The sequence below is a fragment of the Fusarium coffeatum genome (genome assembly GCF_003316985.1).
Source record: "Fusarium coffeatum strain FIESC_28 chromosome Unknown BRIP53273_contig_101, whole genome shotgun sequence".
Taxonomy (NCBI): domain Eukaryota; kingdom Fungi; phylum Ascomycota; class Sordariomycetes; order Hypocreales; family Nectriaceae; genus Fusarium; species Fusarium coffeatum.
The window spans coordinates 49,729-67,238 of NW_022157895.1; the positions used below are offsets into that span (position 1 = coordinate 49,729).

At 48.6% G+C, this 17,510-nt stretch overlaps 4 protein-coding genes across 4 annotated transcripts; 2 read left to right on the forward strand and 2 right to left on the reverse strand.

Annotated features, from left to right (window-relative positions):
* Nucleotides 1-3,021: 3,021 nt before the first annotated feature.
* On the forward strand, nt 3,022-6,628 carry FIESC28_04696 (uncharacterized protein; the record flags this gene model as incomplete). The annotated part of the gene is made up of 3 exons (XM_031158843.1): nt 3,022-4,482; nt 4,533-5,560; nt 5,611-6,628. 3 exons carry the CDS (start codon nt 3,022-3,024, stop codon nt 6,626-6,628), a joined length of 3,507 nt encoding a protein of 1,168 aa, XP_031017106.1.
* Nucleotides 6,629-10,580: 3,952 nt separating this feature from the next.
* Nucleotides 10,581-11,811, forward strand: FIESC28_04697 (uncharacterized protein; the record flags this gene model as incomplete). The annotated part of the gene is made up of 3 exons (XM_031158844.1): nt 10,581-10,760; nt 10,886-11,287; nt 11,359-11,811. 3 exons carry the CDS (start codon nt 10,581-10,583, stop codon nt 11,809-11,811), a joined length of 1,035 nt encoding a protein of 344 aa, XP_031017107.1.
* Nucleotides 11,812-12,842: 1,031 nt separating this feature from the next.
* Nucleotides 12,843-13,313, reverse strand: FIESC28_04698 (uncharacterized protein; the record flags this gene model as incomplete). Its single annotated transcript, XM_031158845.1, has 2 exons — nt 12,843-13,175; nt 13,236-13,313. The coding sequence occupies 2 exons, from the start codon at nt 13,311-13,313 to the stop codon at nt 12,843-12,845; spliced, it is 411 nt and encodes a 136-aa protein (XP_031017108.1).
* A 1,398-nt stretch (nt 13,314-14,711) lies between these two features.
* On the reverse strand, nt 14,712-15,055 carry FIESC28_04699 (uncharacterized protein; the record flags this gene model as incomplete). Its single annotated transcript, XM_031158846.1, has 2 exons — nt 14,712-14,832; nt 14,895-15,055. 2 exons carry the CDS (start codon nt 15,053-15,055, stop codon nt 14,712-14,714), a joined length of 282 nt encoding a protein of 93 aa, XP_031017109.1.
* Nucleotides 15,056-17,510: the final 2,455 nt, after the last annotated feature.

Here is a 17,510-nt window from a genome sequence, read left to right on the forward strand (position 1 = left end):
GTTCTTCTTCCTAGGAGGAAGATGAACATGTATTTGTTTTTGGTTTGCACGTTGGAGTCTGGGCAAGGCGTTGAGGACAAGGGCATTTGCTCACCTGCATTACTGGTTTTACGTGGCATGGTTGGAAGAGAAAAAAAAAAGACTTTACCTATAGTCTGATAGTCATGCGATCTGTGGTTACGATAGTGAAGACCTGGACATTGTTTTAATACACGAAAATCATTGATTTGTTTAATTGCCATTGTCTCATTGCTACAAGTGCCGAACCGGAGTTGTCTACACGAGCCTGACCATCTAATCTAGGTACTAAGGTATGTATGTAGCTCTCGAATAGCAACATAATTGAGCATCATACCATGTCTTGTCATACAGCATTGGATTGATTCTCCAAGATCACATTGGAAACACCCCTGGGAATGGTCTCAGAGGTCATCTGTCAGACTTGTCAACCCCTGAAAGAAAATGACCCTTCTATGCTCCGGTGATGCCGCAACGAAAGAAGCCAAAGAGATGGGAGCGGCCTATTGGCTGCCGTGACCAAGCTACCAAGTCAGCAACCACAAGTTTCGCATGACCCATTTTAGCATGGCGCTGTAGAAATGAAGACGAATCCTGAGAGGCTTGGGACTAAATTGAGCATGAATTGTGACATGAGGCGCTGTACTTGGCTGATTTGGTTCCTGACATAGCCTAGGGGATTGAGTTGGTGGGCTAAAGGTAGACGGTACTTTGTCGACGGAGGGGCGGGCTGATGAGAGACTGGAGGTTTTGGAGGTGGTGTAAGTTCGGGGCTTGGACCAATTGTCTGAGTTAGAGAGGCGTCATCATTCCAGGGCGTGGACTATCACCACTGCGAGGTATGATATTGTGGTGATGGCTAAGCGAGGCTTGGGTGAGTCTTGTCTTAGAGTCCAGATATTGATCAGGACTCGGGATCATTCGTGATTATACGCCATGTGCCTATATACGATGTACCCATTGTCGGTGGGCATTGCTAAAGAAGTCTACTATCGGACAGGAGAGCATATATAGTATTAGGTCCAAGTTTTGACCATATACAGCCAGAATAGCCAGGAAATAATCGCATGCAGGAAAGTAATAAATCTTTAGCCGCGTACAGTGGTAATAGTTCTACCTGTGTTGTCCGAAGTTAATCGTCAGTGGGTTTGTGTTTTTTTTTTTCTTCTTTTTTTTCGAGTTCATCTCGATGAGATACCTTCATTCTTTTACAGTACCCGTGGCTCCCGCTTAAAAGCAGCCCGTCGTCTAAGTCGGGGACAACCGTAGTCCAATCGACATTAGAGAAAACACAATAACATACTCAATTGCAATTCCTCACAGACCTCACTACAGATACCCTGAGCAACCCTATCGGCTCGAATGGAAACCGCTCTTGGCTCGCATGCTTCCATTCAGGGATACACTTAAACTGGACATATTTTTATTGAATTGCCTGGTATAGAAGTTTCTATCGAATACTCGACATGACTTTCAAGTGATTATCACATGTACCTGGAGTTAACTTGGGTTGCGAACCATACATGGACCGACGTAACCACTGTCCAAATCCATCGCTTACATCAATAGCCAAGGAGATTCATACATATTCACTGACCGCTCACATGTACGCAGGCACCGAACTATCTGTGGACGGCAGATGGATCCGCTGAGATCGCACCCGTTCTGGGGCCGCCCATGTGGATCGACAAGGACAGTCCCGCGGCCGGAGATATAGTACTAGGATCGCTAAGTTAGATCTGAGGCCATCGTGAATATGGCAAAGCTCTCATGCACACGTCGATCCTATAGTTTGTGAATGTTTAGTCCAGCTTCGGTATAGCTATCTGCAGTCATTGATAGCATAGCGTTGAGGAACGATTTGCTGGTACATGGACGAGCAGCATGTTTTCCAATACCCTCTCATGTCACAAGACAGAGACACGTCAAGTCGAAAAAGCGGTAACGTAGATCTAGGAGGAGCCTTTTGACCCAGTTCGCTTACACGGATATCCAAGTTTCGTTTCAGTAAGAGTGGACATGGACTGAGCGCCAACCCGATGGGACCTCGAAACGGACCCCAGATTAGTAGCTTAATTGACCCAGATCTTCCTGCATAGCCAATCCAAAAACTTGCCTATGAGATTACCTAATTGTCAACAGTAGACTGCCAGCTCCGGTACTTGGATTATACACTGGAGCAAAGCCTACGCACCCCGCAGGGTATCAGAAGAATTAACCCGTCATAAGCATGAGGGACGAAATAGTTTAGTCATCCTATGCTAATTTAGAGAAGCATTTAGGCTATTTTATTTTGGTAGCCTAAGCCTCGGAGGACATCTCTTCTGCTACCCACCTAGCGAATTGCACGTCATTTTTGAGGCCGGTAGGTCGAGGTACAGAGGTTATCTATAAACATAGTACTATTATGAGTCGTGTCAGACTCGATAATAGATCCAGCAATGACTGACATTTAATGCTCCGGTAGATCCGTTCCCCACGTTGTACATGCAGCCCAGAACGTTAAGCCTGAACAAGACTAACAGACTGGATGTGAGCTGCAGCCTGCAGGAGTAAGTCACAAGGTCAGATTTATGGAATTTAAAACTCAAGCAGAGTATCGCCTGTGTAGCATATAAATGCTTGACGTATTTTTGTCTTCCATAGTTTGTCTGCTGACTAAGATGGTTCAAGCCCCTGCTCACTCCAGTGGTCCGTGCCTACTTCGCGTTCAGGATCATTGCCCCGAAGCAAAGCCGCCAGCCGATTCGACGTCACGTATCTCCTGAAAGTCGCGATTTCTATCAATAACCGATCAGCCAACCTTCATTTCGACTATTGGACCCGTGTCATTCGATAGAGAGACCCTTCCTGCGTATATGGTTTCTTTCAAATGATCGCTGACCCCGCCAAGCCTCCAACTGAGCCAACGCGCCACCTTCTCCCTGACGCGATTAACCATCCCCATCGTTCGCCAACGACAACTCGACCTTCGCATATATATCGCTGCTGGCCTCTTTCATGATGCCTCCGGCGTCTCCAACTCCTAGGAGGCCTGTCACAGGGCGTCGCCGAGGTCGTCCTCCAGGTTCTACCAATGCAGCTCGCGCTGCGAGAGCTGCGGCTCTTGCAGCAGCTTCTGCCACCGAGCCACCACCAAAGCGACGTCGATATGCCCCAGCAGGTACCCGATTTCTCGCAGGAGGAGCTGGTGGAGGCGGTCGCTACGTTACTTCTGACTTGTTGACTACACCGAACACCGCTGGTCCTTCATCGAGATCACGAGCCGCTGCGCGCGAGGCTATCAACGGACCCTCACCATCTCTCATGCCTCGACGCGAAAGAGGGGCACGTACACGAGCCGCCGGAAACGATGATTTGGAAGAAATGCAATGGGGTTCCGCTGCGGCTATGGCGACGGCAGTTAAGCAAGCTGAAGACTACAAACCCCGCGAAGAACGAAGTTGGGAAGACTTCCATCCTAACTTGAATATTGAGGCCACTTTCCTGGTTCTTCGGTCAGAGCAAGTCGATGGATTACCCCAAGAGCAACCAGATACGTCGGCTACCCAGATGCTTACAACTCCTTTGGACGAAACGAGGACACCATCAAGGCAACCGAACCCCGCATCAACAGGGAACACCCCCAACCCTCAGGGACGTTCAGACTCGAATACAGCTGATGCTCCTACTGAAACTCCTTTACGTCGTCCTCGTCGGCCAACCCGGGATGTTGTCAGCTTCTATAGTAGCCGACCTTTGGATCTTATGGCAACGCCCAAAACACCCAAGATTCTCCCCATTCAGAATCAGACACCTAAAGAAAAGCTGGATCTCAAAATGCCTTCATACCGCAAGACCAATCGCATCGAGCTGTTCGAGAGTAAAACGTTTGGCCAGGCTCGTTATGTCGACAAGAGCATGAGTAATGTCGGTTACCAAGAGAGCGACCATTACATGCGCCCCGATCAAACTCTAATAAAGTCCTCCGACCTCCACGCTGAAGATGACGCGGATCTCACTGATGCTACATCTTCTGAAGAGCCGGCTTCCCACAGACGAATGGGTCGTGTGGAGTACGATATGGATGAGCAAGACGACATGTGGCTCGAGCGCCTGAATACCCTTCGTAAGGAAGATCAACTTGAGGAGATAACGCGAGAAATTTTCGAAATCACTATGACGAAGATCGAAAAAGAGTGGCATGCGCTGGAAAAGCGAATACCAAAGCCAAATCCGAAGCCGCCCCAGACTCATCGCCCCCGATCAAGTTCGGCTGCGGCGGTCAACGGAGAACCACAAGGAGGTGAAGAGCCTGACTCCAGGTGTGCTATTTGTGATGATGGCGATTGCGAAAACACCAATGCGATCGTGTTCTGCGATGGCTGCAACCTCGCAGTCCACCAAGAATGTTATGGAGTACCTTTTATCCCAGAAGGCCAGTGGTTATGCCGCAAATGCTTGCTGTGTGGCCGGGGAGTTCCAGTAAGTTTATTTCAAATCGTAGGAGTAGCCTGTTATACTAACTTGCACAGACTTGTATCTTCTGCCCTAACACTGATGGAGCATTCAAGCAAACGAATTCATCTAAGTGGGCTCACCTCCTTTGCGCGATGTGGATTCCTGAAGTTTCACTGGGGAATCATACATTCATGGAACCTGTCATGGATGTAGAAAAAGTGCCAAAAAGCCGGTGGAAGCTGACATGTTATATTTGTCGGCAACGTATGGGTGCTTGCATTCAATGCGGGAACAAGAACTGCTACCAGGCGTTTCACGTCACATGTGCTCGGAGATCCCGGCTGTTTCTTAAGATGAAGACGAGCCAGGGGGCTCTCGCTGTATTAGACGGTGGTATGGTTCTCAAAGCCTTTTGCGACAAACATTGCCCTCCCGACTACGCGCAGGAACACAACATTCACCAGGCCACAAAAGCAGCAAAGAAGTTCTATAAAAGAACTATGAGAAATCGCATATGGGCCGAGAACACAGTTGCTGCCAACAATATAGCCGCCCGACATCGCGATGCGCTTGCCGAGCAGCCTTCGGACGAGTCACAGCTTGCAGGTAACAAGAACTCTGCTTCCGGTGATAAGAAGAAGGGGCAGCCTCCAAAGAACTTGTGGAAGATGCCTTCGGGTGCACCGGTCATACCACAGGCAGTGTTTGAGATTGTTGAGGCTTCGATTCAAAGATTCCCCTTCCGCAAGCGCAAGGATTTCTTGAGTGAAGCGTGTCGCTATTGGACCCTCAAACGGCAGCAACGTCGTGGTGCAGCACTCTTGAAGCGTCTCCAGCTCCAGATGGAGACGTTTTCCTCAATGGAGCTAACACGACGAGACTTTGCAGCGATGGGTCCAAGCGGAAAGGCCAGATTGAATAGGCGTATTGATTTCGCTGAAGATTTGATCAAAGAACTAGAACAGCTCAAGGATCTTGCAAGTCAAGTTGTGGAACGGGAACAGATCAAGGTGGATGCCGGTGAACTCGAACAAGAATTTGTGGATGAGTGTTATTTCCCCGTCGCAAAACTGCTCAACCCTGCCATTGACAGGGCGATATCGTAAGTGCAATCCTCACTTCTCAGCTCAAGATAGCAACTGACTGGTTTAGACTGGACAAAGACCTTTTTGAAGATGGCTTGAACAAACTACAAACTCGCATAAACACCCGATTTTATGTGACAGTAATGTCGTTTGCTATAGATTTGTGCAATATCATCAGCGATGGTATAGCTACGACACCCGAACCTCAACCTTCTACGGATACGATTCAAACTGAACCTCATGATACATCGCTTGCCAAGAACACCTTTTCAGATATTCGAGAACGACGCAAACTAGGAAAGAGAATTTTGAAAGCAGTGCAGCCGTTCCTTGAAACAGCTCTACGAGTCGAGTCAGAGATCTCTCAGAAACCATTCGAGAGTCTACAAAAGGAACTGGAGACCACGATCGATAGGAGTGTGGAAGCTCGACGTCCACCGACTGCTACAAGCCAAGACAAACCAGTTGATCCTTCAGATGAAGCCAACGATACCATTATGGTGGATGCTGAACTTCAAATTACTGTCAAGGCTGATTCGACTGAGGCCGGAGATGCGATGGATACCACATCGGATGGCGGAAATATCGAAGTGAGCACTAATATTGACGTGGATACATCGGAACTCGCAAAGGCAGAAGCAGGAGAGACGCAGGAGTCTCTACCTAATACTGTGCAGTCATCTGACACCCCTCCTGACACGGATGGTTATGTGTCGAAGCCTCAACTTGCACAGTCCGGGCCCCCTACGCCACCTCAGTCCAACGGTAGCCTTGGACAAGAGCCTTCCGATCCTCTCACGGACGGTGGAGTACTCTGGTACTTCAAAGGTCTCGATCCCCAGGGCACTTCGGTTCTTGAGGAGCAATGGGCTGGCAGAGATGCCGTCCGAACGCTTAGTGAGGATCTCACAGATCTTGATGAAGAGGAATTGAAAGGGCTGGGTATGGATGTCGATAATGCAGCGGCGTCCGCTGCTGTGGAAGCTAACGTGAAGGAGGAACTCAATACGGCGCCGGAGTCTGTGGGTGGTAAGACCAGAGCGAGTAAGGCGAAGAAGCGAAGGACGTCAACTCGAAGAAGATGATCTCCAAGAGACGAACGTATTGAGGTGGCAGGCTCGTCACTTGAGACGGATTTTTGACTTGTGGTTTTAGTTATACGGGTTTATTTCTTGAGGCTACAAAGGGCTATACGGAGGCACTTGAGCTTGGCGTTCAAAGGGAGCACTGGCAAAGCAGTTATAGGGTTAGCTCTTCTTTTTTGGGGGAATCAATGGTAGGAAAAGGCGTTCGAGGAGGATCTCGCAAAGGAATGCGGAAACGGAAGGGTTGGTTCAGCGATGGATTGTTTGAGAATATTTAAAGCTAAGAGGTACGATATCAATGCATAAAATTAATGATCGTGGAACGCCTACAATGAGGCTCAGATTAGTTCCGTCCAAGTTGTGTTCTTCAGATACGTACTTGGTAGCCTAACCTGTAGACCGAGATATTCTGGTATTCTCAATCGACATCGCTTTCCCTACTATAGAGAACAGACTACCTACTTAGCGCGGACAGCTGGAAACTAATGACACAATCTAGATTTTCTGGTCAATCATGCCCTTAAGAAGGCCTCTTCATGATATGAAAAAGTGTATCCTCCAGTTGCTAGTCGTGTTGATCAAGAGTGTAATTGTGATATCACGTGTGAGATATCGAGATTAGTAGCCAGATGCATGATGACATTTTATAGATATGACGAAGTGCCACACTCTTTCGTTCCAGTTGCTTTAGCTTGCCTTAAAAGAGATCCTGACAGACGAGCTTGCATTATCGTTCGCCAACTGCATGTCAAGCGGGCTGAGCGGGGTATAGAAGTGTTATCCTGACGCAATGTGGTTGAGACCAAGCTGATGGTCGGTGAAGGATTGGGGTTATTTTTCCCTTGTTGAAAATCAAAGAAAGGACGAGTTGGGTTACACACGAACCATTCATCACCTTTACTTTAATGGCTGACGTGTCTGAGAGCCAGAGTCCTAAAGTTGTGATACACTGATGGTTAGACGATATCCTCATCCAGCTTACGTGGGATCAATGGCTCAACGAGAAGGTCTACAGAACTGCGATGATTCCACTGTGGCCTGAGCTTACTTTAGCTTTGTATAGCTAGTTCTCCGTCGGTCAAGTATTGATTTCTTGTATACACCGGGGCCTTGGTTCTGGTGTTTCCAGTTGTTGAGAGAAAACATAAGCCCTTGAAAACGGGATTAACGTTCTACAAAACTCGAACATGCGCCGTGATGTGTCGTGTCGTGTCGTGTCGTGTCAGAGCCGAGTGGCGATATTCTAGGCCGCACAATTGCCCCGATGTTGAGAAATCCCATGGGGTTTATGGAGATGCTCCAGATAATCAAATCCACTGTTGAGATGGAGGTGAAGACGGATGCTAGTTCTTAGCAAGTATGGAGCCGCAGCCAGACCATAGCTTTGCCTCTACTGTACGGATACTGCAATTTGTTCGCTACAATAGTCTACACTGCGGAAGAAACGAGCATTGGATGTTACGTATTCGATCGCAATACGACTCAAGATTCTTCCATATCTCTACGAATGGATATTCATGGCTAAAAATATATGGATCTTATTTTAGTCGACGGGCCCCCCTGCTGCTGCGCTTCATGTCGAATCAGATCTCCCTATCTAAAACGCACGCGACAGCTTCTCTCTCGTTCTTTGGTGTATTATTAAGGTGACTAATGAGGGGAAAGATTCTGATATTCGGTACTGGCGGACTGATTAAGCTAAGAAAGCCGAGAGAGGCTGAGCAGTAGGTAGGTAATTACTGTATGAAACTGAGGTTTAGATTGACCTCCATGGTGAAATAAGCGCCGACGAATCCGGTCGCTAAAGCTATCTATGCAGAAGCCCCTTTTCCATCTGCCTCTATTGAAAGCTGGGTCAAGGTTTTCTTCTTCTGCTCTAATGAGCATGTTGAAGTGAAGGTATCCATCCTTGGGCACCCAACGGGCAGCAAGTAAATGAGACTGTTTTAATAATAGAGAGAGAGAAATGAGACTGTGATTTCAGCCAAGGAAGCGAGACAAGTAACCCAGGACGACGTGTACAAGCACAATACAGCCAGCATTGCCGTGCTGTTCGTGAAGACGAAGCTAATTACTGTGGACTCGGATCGGAAGTCGCAAGATGGGCTGCGTTCCAGTGTCTTGTTGTTACATGAACATTACAGTACAGTAGTAGAGTACATACGTCTTATTGATATCAGGAGCCAAGCTTTAATGAGGTAACTTTGATGTGAAGATCCCCGTTCATCGGATCGATCAAACATCCAGCTCCCTCCCTCCCTGAGTGAGTGAGGTGCAGCTAGGACGGGAGTCAACGGCACTGCACTTGGCTCAATTACAGCGGCGTTCTACTTGAAGCTAGCTACAGCTCAGCGGTCCCAGCAGCGTCGTCATCCCTGTAGCCACATCCCCAGACAGCTCCCGGGTCCCATTCCAGCTCATAACCTACCAATCCTCGGGCCCTGTACTAGCGTCCTTTGAGCAAGGCAGGTACCGTCGCAGGCAGCCCATAGTAGCCCAAGCGTCGGGTACCTTTCCTGCTGCTAGACGGTCCAGGCTTTTTTTTTGTTGTTGTAGCAGTGGGTGGCTCTGGCTCCGGGTCAGTTTGCTTTTTGGTGGTGGTGACGACCTGGGAGAGGCCCAGCCCAGCCCAGCTAAGCTACTACTAGAGGGCAGGTGAAAAAAAAATCCCCCTCCCCCTTCCGTTCTGAGAAAACCTTCAACCCTTCAAACTCAACCCGACGACGACCGAGACGAAGACGTTATCCTATCTAACGTTATCAACGCCGTGTTAGCCTACCGCCAACACGATCTGCGAACTTATTCCAAGCCGCCCATCTTCGTGAAGAGCTGCTTTGATTAACCCTGCTCCGCCATTTGCCTTGGCCCCAGACGACGACCGACGAACCACCGTGTCCGTCCTAAAAACCCGACTCCAAATTCCCTGATCGCGCGCCCGCTTGGCTGCCCCAACACAAAATACATACAATACAGAAAGACGACGATAACTTCGACGACGAGAATATCACTTCTCATCTCTAAATCCGACGATCGAGTGGCCTCTCTGCTGCCCTCTACTTGTTTACCATACAAAGGCGACGAAGCGTCACATATTTGTTGACGCATACTCATTATCTCGGACGAGGATAAATAACAAATCTCGCGCTGACGGTGTTTTGTTCTATTCTCCTCCTTGGCTTTGCCCCCCATTTTCTGACGCTCTATACCTACCGTCTCTTCCTGGTACAGCTATCAACAACCAAAGCCGGTGGCCCACTGCGGCAACCACGACGACGACTGTTTTTCTCCCTGTATTGGACGTGATCTGATTGCTTCTTTGCAATTCAATTCATCATCGACAATTTGCTTGATTAGCTTCTCTGCTGTTGCTATTGCTTTTGCTTTCAATCCTCGAAAGCTACCGCAAAGCCTCTCTGATAGAGACGTGATCCCTTCACGGGTAAGTTCTATGCCTTTTGGTGCGCCCCATACATTGCTCCCTCGTTCGTTCGTTCGCCGCGCCGCGCCGTCTCGTCTCGTCTCCCCTCTTGTTCCCCTCCCGCACTACCTACGCACCTTGTCTGGCTTCTCCCCTCCAAATTTTCGGGCTCTCCTTGCTGTTTCCACCATCGCAACGCAACCCATCTTTTGCCTCAAATCCATCGTCAAATTTTCACACTTTGTGTCGGTTGAGGCGTTTTTACGAGTTTGGAGACATTTTTTTCTCTTTCACTTCCATTTGTCCTTTTCCTCCGTCTCTCTTTATTTTGTGTCTTATTGTTCCTCCGGTTTCACCGGCTGACTCGGCCAGGTTTTTGTGAAGTGCATATATCCATTTGCTATCATATTCCACTCGACAAGTTACCCCCGCAGTTGTTCTGATTAGGGATCTTGACTGTCGCTTTCCTCCTCCCCCACGCGACCCTCCCTCATTTCTACCGCGGGTTCGCTCTCGCCAACAAATACCTTCAAAATGGCAGACCAACACGAGGTCGATCTCGACTCTATAATCGACCGGCTACTCGAGGTACGAGGTAGCCGACCTGGCAAGCAAGTCCAACTCCTCGAGGCCGAGATCCGTTACCTTTGCACTAAGGCTCGTGAGATCTTCATTTCTCAGCCTATCCTCCTCGAGCTTGAGGCTCCTATCAAGGTATGTTCTCGATTTGACCCAGCCAATCCAGCTTGAGAAACACAAGGTCCTCACTGCTGTTATACTGGGGCTTGCCACAACCAAGAAAATTGATTTGCTGACTTGCCTGCTTGTGCCCTCTTTAGATCTGTGGTGATATTCACGGACAGTACTACGATCTCCTCCGACTCTTCGAGTACGGTGGCTTCCCTCCCGAGGCCAACTACCTCTTCCTCGGTGATTACGTCGACCGAGGTAAGCAATCTCTTGAGACCATCTGCTTGCTCCTCGCCTACAAGATCAAGTACCCCGAAAACTTCTTCATCCTCCGAGGTAACCACGAGTGCGCCTCCATCAACCGTATCTATGGATTCTACGACGAATGCAAGCGTCGCTATAACATTAAGCTGTGGAAGACTTTTACCGACTGCTTCAACTGCCTTCCCATCGCTGCTATCATTGACGAGAAGATTTTCACCATGCACGGTGGTCTGAGCCCTGATCTCAACTCTATGGAGCAGATCCGCCGGGTTATGCGCCCTACTGATGTGAGTAACCGCTGCTCTGCGCAAAGGATGGGCGCATTGCTGTCTGAGTGTCATACTGACCGTGTTTCCAGATTCCTGACTGCGGTCTTCTCTGCGATCTTCTGTGGTCCGATCCCGATAAGGACATTACTGGATGGAGCGAAAACGATCGAGGTGTTTCTTTCACATTCGGTCCTGATGTTGTTTCGCGTTTCCTCCAGAAGCACGATATGGATCTCATCTGCCGAGCTCACCAGGTTGTTGAGGATGGCTACGAATTCTTCTCCAAGCGCCAGCTGGTTACACTATTTAGTGCGCCCAACTACTGCGGTGAATTCGATAACGCTGGTGCTATGATGAGTGTCGACGAGAGCTTGCTCTGTTCTTTCCAGGTAAATAACGAGAAGGATGATCCTGTCGTGAAAGATACTAATGCCTTTTCTCCACAGATCTTGAAACCCGCTGAAAAGAAGCAAAAGTATGTTCAAACGACTGGCAGCACAAGCACGCCAATTACCTCCCCCCCTTCCAAAATGAAGAAATGAAGAAATGAAGAATTTATACCAACAATTTTTGCTTTCAACAGGTTCGGCCGACGTTAAATGATCACATCCTCGACCGACGTGGATGACCACCGCGACGAAGAACGAACGACTCGACTCGGGACTTGTCTCGATCGAAGCGCACCCCCAATCTCCGCCGTCTCGCAGCTAGCCTTGCCACCCGAGGTGGTAAGGAACGTTGGTTCACTGGGAGGGTGACGGAACTTAAGAGGCGCCGGACCGCGACGCTGACTTTTGCGAAACCCGAATCGTCTCTAATGCCTATATGCGAACTTGATAACGACAAACGGCTGTTTCTTAGCTCCACAGATAAAACTTTGACAAAACTTGTTTTTTGAGTTGCACACAGTTCTCGGATTCCATGCATATGATCCACGGGACAGACGATCTGATGCCATATGTCTGCTCCGCGTAGGCTGGCCCGTGGACAAACGCAGTTCGAGAGGCTGATGATATATCTCTCACTTTATTTTTTGTGATGACGAGGATAATCCATCGACGGCTAATCTGGCTGGGAGCGTTTTAACGGTCATGTTGCATTTCATGGACGAGGTTTGTGTGGTCTTATTCGTTGCTCGAAGGCAACCTCTGTATACGTTTTGTGCTTTTAGTTCGGGTTGGTGAGGGAGGAGACAGCGTTGCTTGATTTTTCTGAGGGATATGAGAGTAGGTGGAAGTGGACCAGGAGGATAGAAAATGTTAATTGCTGTATGAATCGTGGTTTAAAAAAAGAGATTTTTCGTTGCATTCCTAAGAACCGTTTCGTCCCCTGGATCTTTGCTTCCGTTCCAGATTTTGAGCATCGAATCGAAGGCACTAACATGCTGTCGTCTAATGTGTCTTTATTGTACACAGGTGAAGAAGATGCCTGTATCGATTTATACTCCAGTGATCAGTAGCAGTATGCCCCAAGCTTTTGATTTCGGTATCAGTCTGGATACCGAACGCTCATGGCACGATCTAACACAAGGCATATCGTGAACCTAGGTATATTTAGACAAGACAACTGTTCGTTATTGACAGTCCTCACATTTCTTCTGCTCGGTGTCAGTTGTCTTTTCCTCGACTACATCCTCCTTCTTGCCCTCATCCTTCTTCTTTCCATAGTCCTTATCTACATGGCCCAGATCTCTGTTCGGTTCAATGACGTCTCTCACTCTCCTCTTGAGTTCCTTTGTCTCGGGAAAGCCGCCATCTTCACGTCGGTCCCAGAGAGTCTTTGTAGAGGCAGTCTCAGCCTCGGGAGTTTGGTGGGTGATAGTAACGATAAAGGTACCGCCAGTGGAAGGCTGGAGAGCGACTTCACCGAGACCTGTAGAGAATGTGGAAAGTAACTCTTGAGCGTACTGTGGGCACGTCAGCCTTTTATTGCTAGCGTATCATAGGTATGATTGAGGTAGACTTACATAGGCCGCTCTTAGCATCCATTTACACTGCGTGCAAAACTGGATGGAAACGCGGGGAAGAGGCGTTTGGCTGGCCATGCTTTGAATATCGATGGTTGGTAGTTTCTATGCAATTGGTTCCGGGAACGTCGTGGTCTATTCTTGGCTGGACCGGCTCCGATTTGACTTTTCTTTCTTTTTGGCTGCGGCGTTGGGCTCAGAGTTTCGGCTGTAGCAATAACTCAATGCCTTTCCCTAGTAGCGATCTCAAGGTTAGTTGTGACAGGCTGGAATCGAAGGAATATTCAGGGGTGAAAGTGACAAAGATGGATGAATGGGCTCTGGATATGGGAATGATGTCAAAATCTATGAGTAAATAGGCATATGGCTAAGTTGGTGATTTAGAGCTCCTCTGCCCCTCTTTAAGATAGGTAACTTAGGTACGATGTTGGCTGATGTGATGCAAGCCCCGCGGTCGAGAACAGTCACGTCGACCTGAATGATCCACTTGACTCGGGTCGCTCTGGGCGGAGGCTGACTGGATGCATGAATCGAATTGGGACTGAGCTGAGCTGAACTGAACTGCGTTGGATCGGGTGGGGTCGGACGAACACAACCAGAGTCAGGTCAGGGTCGGGTCTTGCGAATAAACGCGAGAGGTATTGGTTGATAGACGCCGGGAATTGCAACACAGAATTAATAACATAGGTGTAGGTAGTATCGAGAGGTTCATGGCTACTACCAAAATGAAGGATAATTATATACACATACATACATGCAGCAGCAGGTACTGGTAAAATGGAAGAATTAAACTCGTCGAATCATTGACAAGAAGTATAAATTGGCTTGGGAAACGTACACGACATGGAAATGATACCTATGATAACAGAAAAATGATGATAAAAATTGGGAATTATTACATTCGCGCAAGAGCCCGATCCATAACCGTTTCTTTGGACCCAGACCCAGATTTAGACGCCCCTGGTGGTGTTCAACCTCCCCTGCATGGTCTCATAGCAACACTCGTGTCCCATCCAGCAGGAAGAAACAAAGCATGCACCGAGACAGAATTAAAACCACCGTCAACTATAGTTAGCTCCCCTTGCTCTTGCTGTTGGCTTTTGTGACCCGCTCAAATCGCATCTTGGGGTATCTCGATCTGGGTCCTTATAGTACAGCTGGATCTTGTGGGCAAGGGCCTTCTCAACCCTTCTGGCGCTTCGTCAGTGGGACAAATCGTTCCTGACAGCTTCCCCCAGTGACTGTCGTGGATGTCGTTGTGGTATCGCTAGCAGGCGCTTGGTATCCAGGGCCCATTTCGCCGGTGTTGTCCGAGTATCCCATACTCGGATCTCCTTAATTTACTCCCCTTAAATGCGTCACAAACATATCAAAATTGACTGCGGCCCTCCTCCAATCGCTGAATCATCGTCGACATTGCGTAGTAGTTGGTTTTTGGTAATCGGTAGTGAAGAAAAAGAACGACAACGACTGGTATTACATGACCACACAGCAGCCACCAGATTGTTGCGGCGCGTAAGGGTCCTCGCCCTTGGGTACAGCGCCCCAGACGGAGGGAACCATGTAGTCCCGAGTGCCATTGCAGTAGGCGATGATGCTATTGCAGAACATTAGTATCTGTACACAGACGCCAAGTGGGTTTCAACACGGGCGACATACCTCTTTGATGCTGTGCTAACAGGAATGCGTTCTCGCTCAAGATCCTCGCGCAAGCGGTTGTTGAGCTCCGTTAGCCGTCGGAGCTTGAGATCAGCCATCGACTGCTTGTTCTTCTTGATTTGCGAAGGGTCGCCGACATCGCGAGAAGTGTACTGAGGCATCTTGTAATGGTTTGCCGAGGCGAATTAAGTATGGTGTTTAGCGGAAGAGTCGCGGCGATTAGGCGCGCGAACACGTTGAGAACTGCCATTGCGCGAGGTTAGCCAACTGGAAATGCGATTTCGAACAAGATTCGGTTCGTGATCAGAGCGTCGCGACATAGACGAATAGCGGACCAAGGTACGAGATGAATGCGTTGCGTGTCAATCGAATTTGCCTGGGCCGATGCCATTGGGAGCGGCCAGTTGAAGTCGAAAAGAGTGTATTGTTCATCTCATTGTTGATTTGGTCGTTGCATCGCGGATCGTCCATGTCGCTCACCCCTAACCGGCGACGGCGAGACGGATTCGATTGTTCGAGATGATAGACTTACGGAGAGTCGGGCTCGAGTCAAATGAATGACACTGAGTGAGCTGAAAGCTTGCGAAGAAGTTGAAGACGCGGACGAGAATGAGAGGATCGACGGTCGGGACGCTATTCGGATGTCGATGTTTGGGTTGGAACGGATATGTGAAGGAAGAAGAAAAAAGGGTCCGTCGAGGCCAGGGAAAGTGGAAAGTGGAAGTGGAAGGGTAAAAGGTAAGGAAGGTAAGGTTTGGTGAGGTTTGGTGGCAGAGAACAGGAGCAGGAGCGGGAGAATGTGATGGGAAGGACCCGGGGGATGTTAGCCTGGTAGGGGGGGAAACTGCACCTCACTTCACTGAGTGGAACCTCCCCCGAGCTAGAGTCTAGGTAGAGACCTGTACTGTACCTACTGGGTAACAGAAAGATTGTCCTCTTAGGCCTGGGGCGCCAAAATAAAATGATCTAACTGCTGGTCTACGCTAGCATAAAGTGACTAAAATATTTCGTTCTTTATGCTCTCGGCGGTCAATTCTTCTGCTACCTAGATGTGTACCTACCGCTACCGCAATCTACGGCCTAGTCCATATCCAGCAGGGTTCAGTTAGAGCCAGTAGTGGAGTCATATCAGCAGCGGATTGACCAGTGATTGCCCGCTTGGGGGTTGAGTTACTTGGATGCACGGATTTTCTGAGTGGCTCGTGTAGTGCGGGAGCCCTGGCAGCAACTGGGGGGGAATAATGGAACCTTGCTAGGAGTAGGGCCCTTTTTGCGGAAGGACGCTCCAGTGCTGCAGCAATCCATGGATGAGAGGTAATAATAACAGGAGCACGAATATGCTCGGACTCTCTCTGTTTTGTTTGCTAACAGCTGGAGAGAACATAACACCAACAAGTCATACCAGGGTTGAATGGACTTACTCTTCTGGCTTCAATTATTGTGAGGCTGGGTTGGTTACCATGGATGGACAGACAAATATAGTGAAACTCTGATGAGCGCAACAGTCTTTCCAGCAATAATTCCTCCAGTCCCAATGAAATTTGTCTCGTCTCCTTATCCCCTTGATCACCTCAGCCTCTAGGTCTAGGAGCCGAGAAGCTTGCACCATTGGCCATCAGCGGGGCAGCGGAGTCTATCTAATCCCCTTGGATCCAAAATCAGGACTCCAATCCGTTTATGTTCAGGCTTGTCATTTTAGCTGCAAAGCTACAGGCACTTGATATTGCCTCTCAAATTATGAGGAGAGGGACCTGAATCAGCAACCCTCCAAGCCAAGAAAGTGAGTGCGTGCCTACAGTACAAAACTGAACGGGAGATGGCTGGGAGAAAGATGCAGCTCAGATGATTGATTGGCGATGTAAGGATATTGATTGCATCTTGCCAGGCTTGCACCGTTGAGAACAAAAGCAAGTTCTAGAAATGACGCCCACATTCATTTCATGTTTCAATTAGCCTATCCCAGATTCCCATTACAGCTTTTCACAGGATCGCTGCAAAGCCACAATCAATGCATCTTCCGGCAATCTCTAGGTATCAACAAAGCCCAGCCTAGACGAGGACATGTTGATGGAATGGCACCTATTGTATCCGTACCTGGGCAGCTAGGGTACATACATGCATGCACAAGTACAGTACAGTACGACGTCCAAGAAGCAATTGCCGCTAAGTAACAAGGAACGAAGACCGAGCTCTTGATCTCGTCTCGACCGCTTGGTGCAAGCTTCGAGCCGATGGTAGCAGTGCAGCATCCGAACCGTCCACAGACTTTTTGTTTTTGTGAACCAATTCCCATAATTCTTTGTGAAGATCATGTTCGAGACACTCATAGTTTCCGTTACTGTCACTTCCCGCTCTCGGAACGCTGCAGTAGCGGCCTGCATACATAAAGGGGCTGCTTTCATCTGTGGGTTAGTTAGGGGGGCACCTCTAATTGACTTGATTTGACTAGACTAGACTACTGTATGTCTATGTCTTTGCAGATACAGATGCCATCATCCAAGACATAGTGAACGGAAGCGTCCATTCTAAAGCATTAGGGAGCACTTCTGATAGACTCGGATGTTGTTTTCAGAAACAAAAACCGTCAATGCATTCAATTTGTTTCTCAACCCCCCC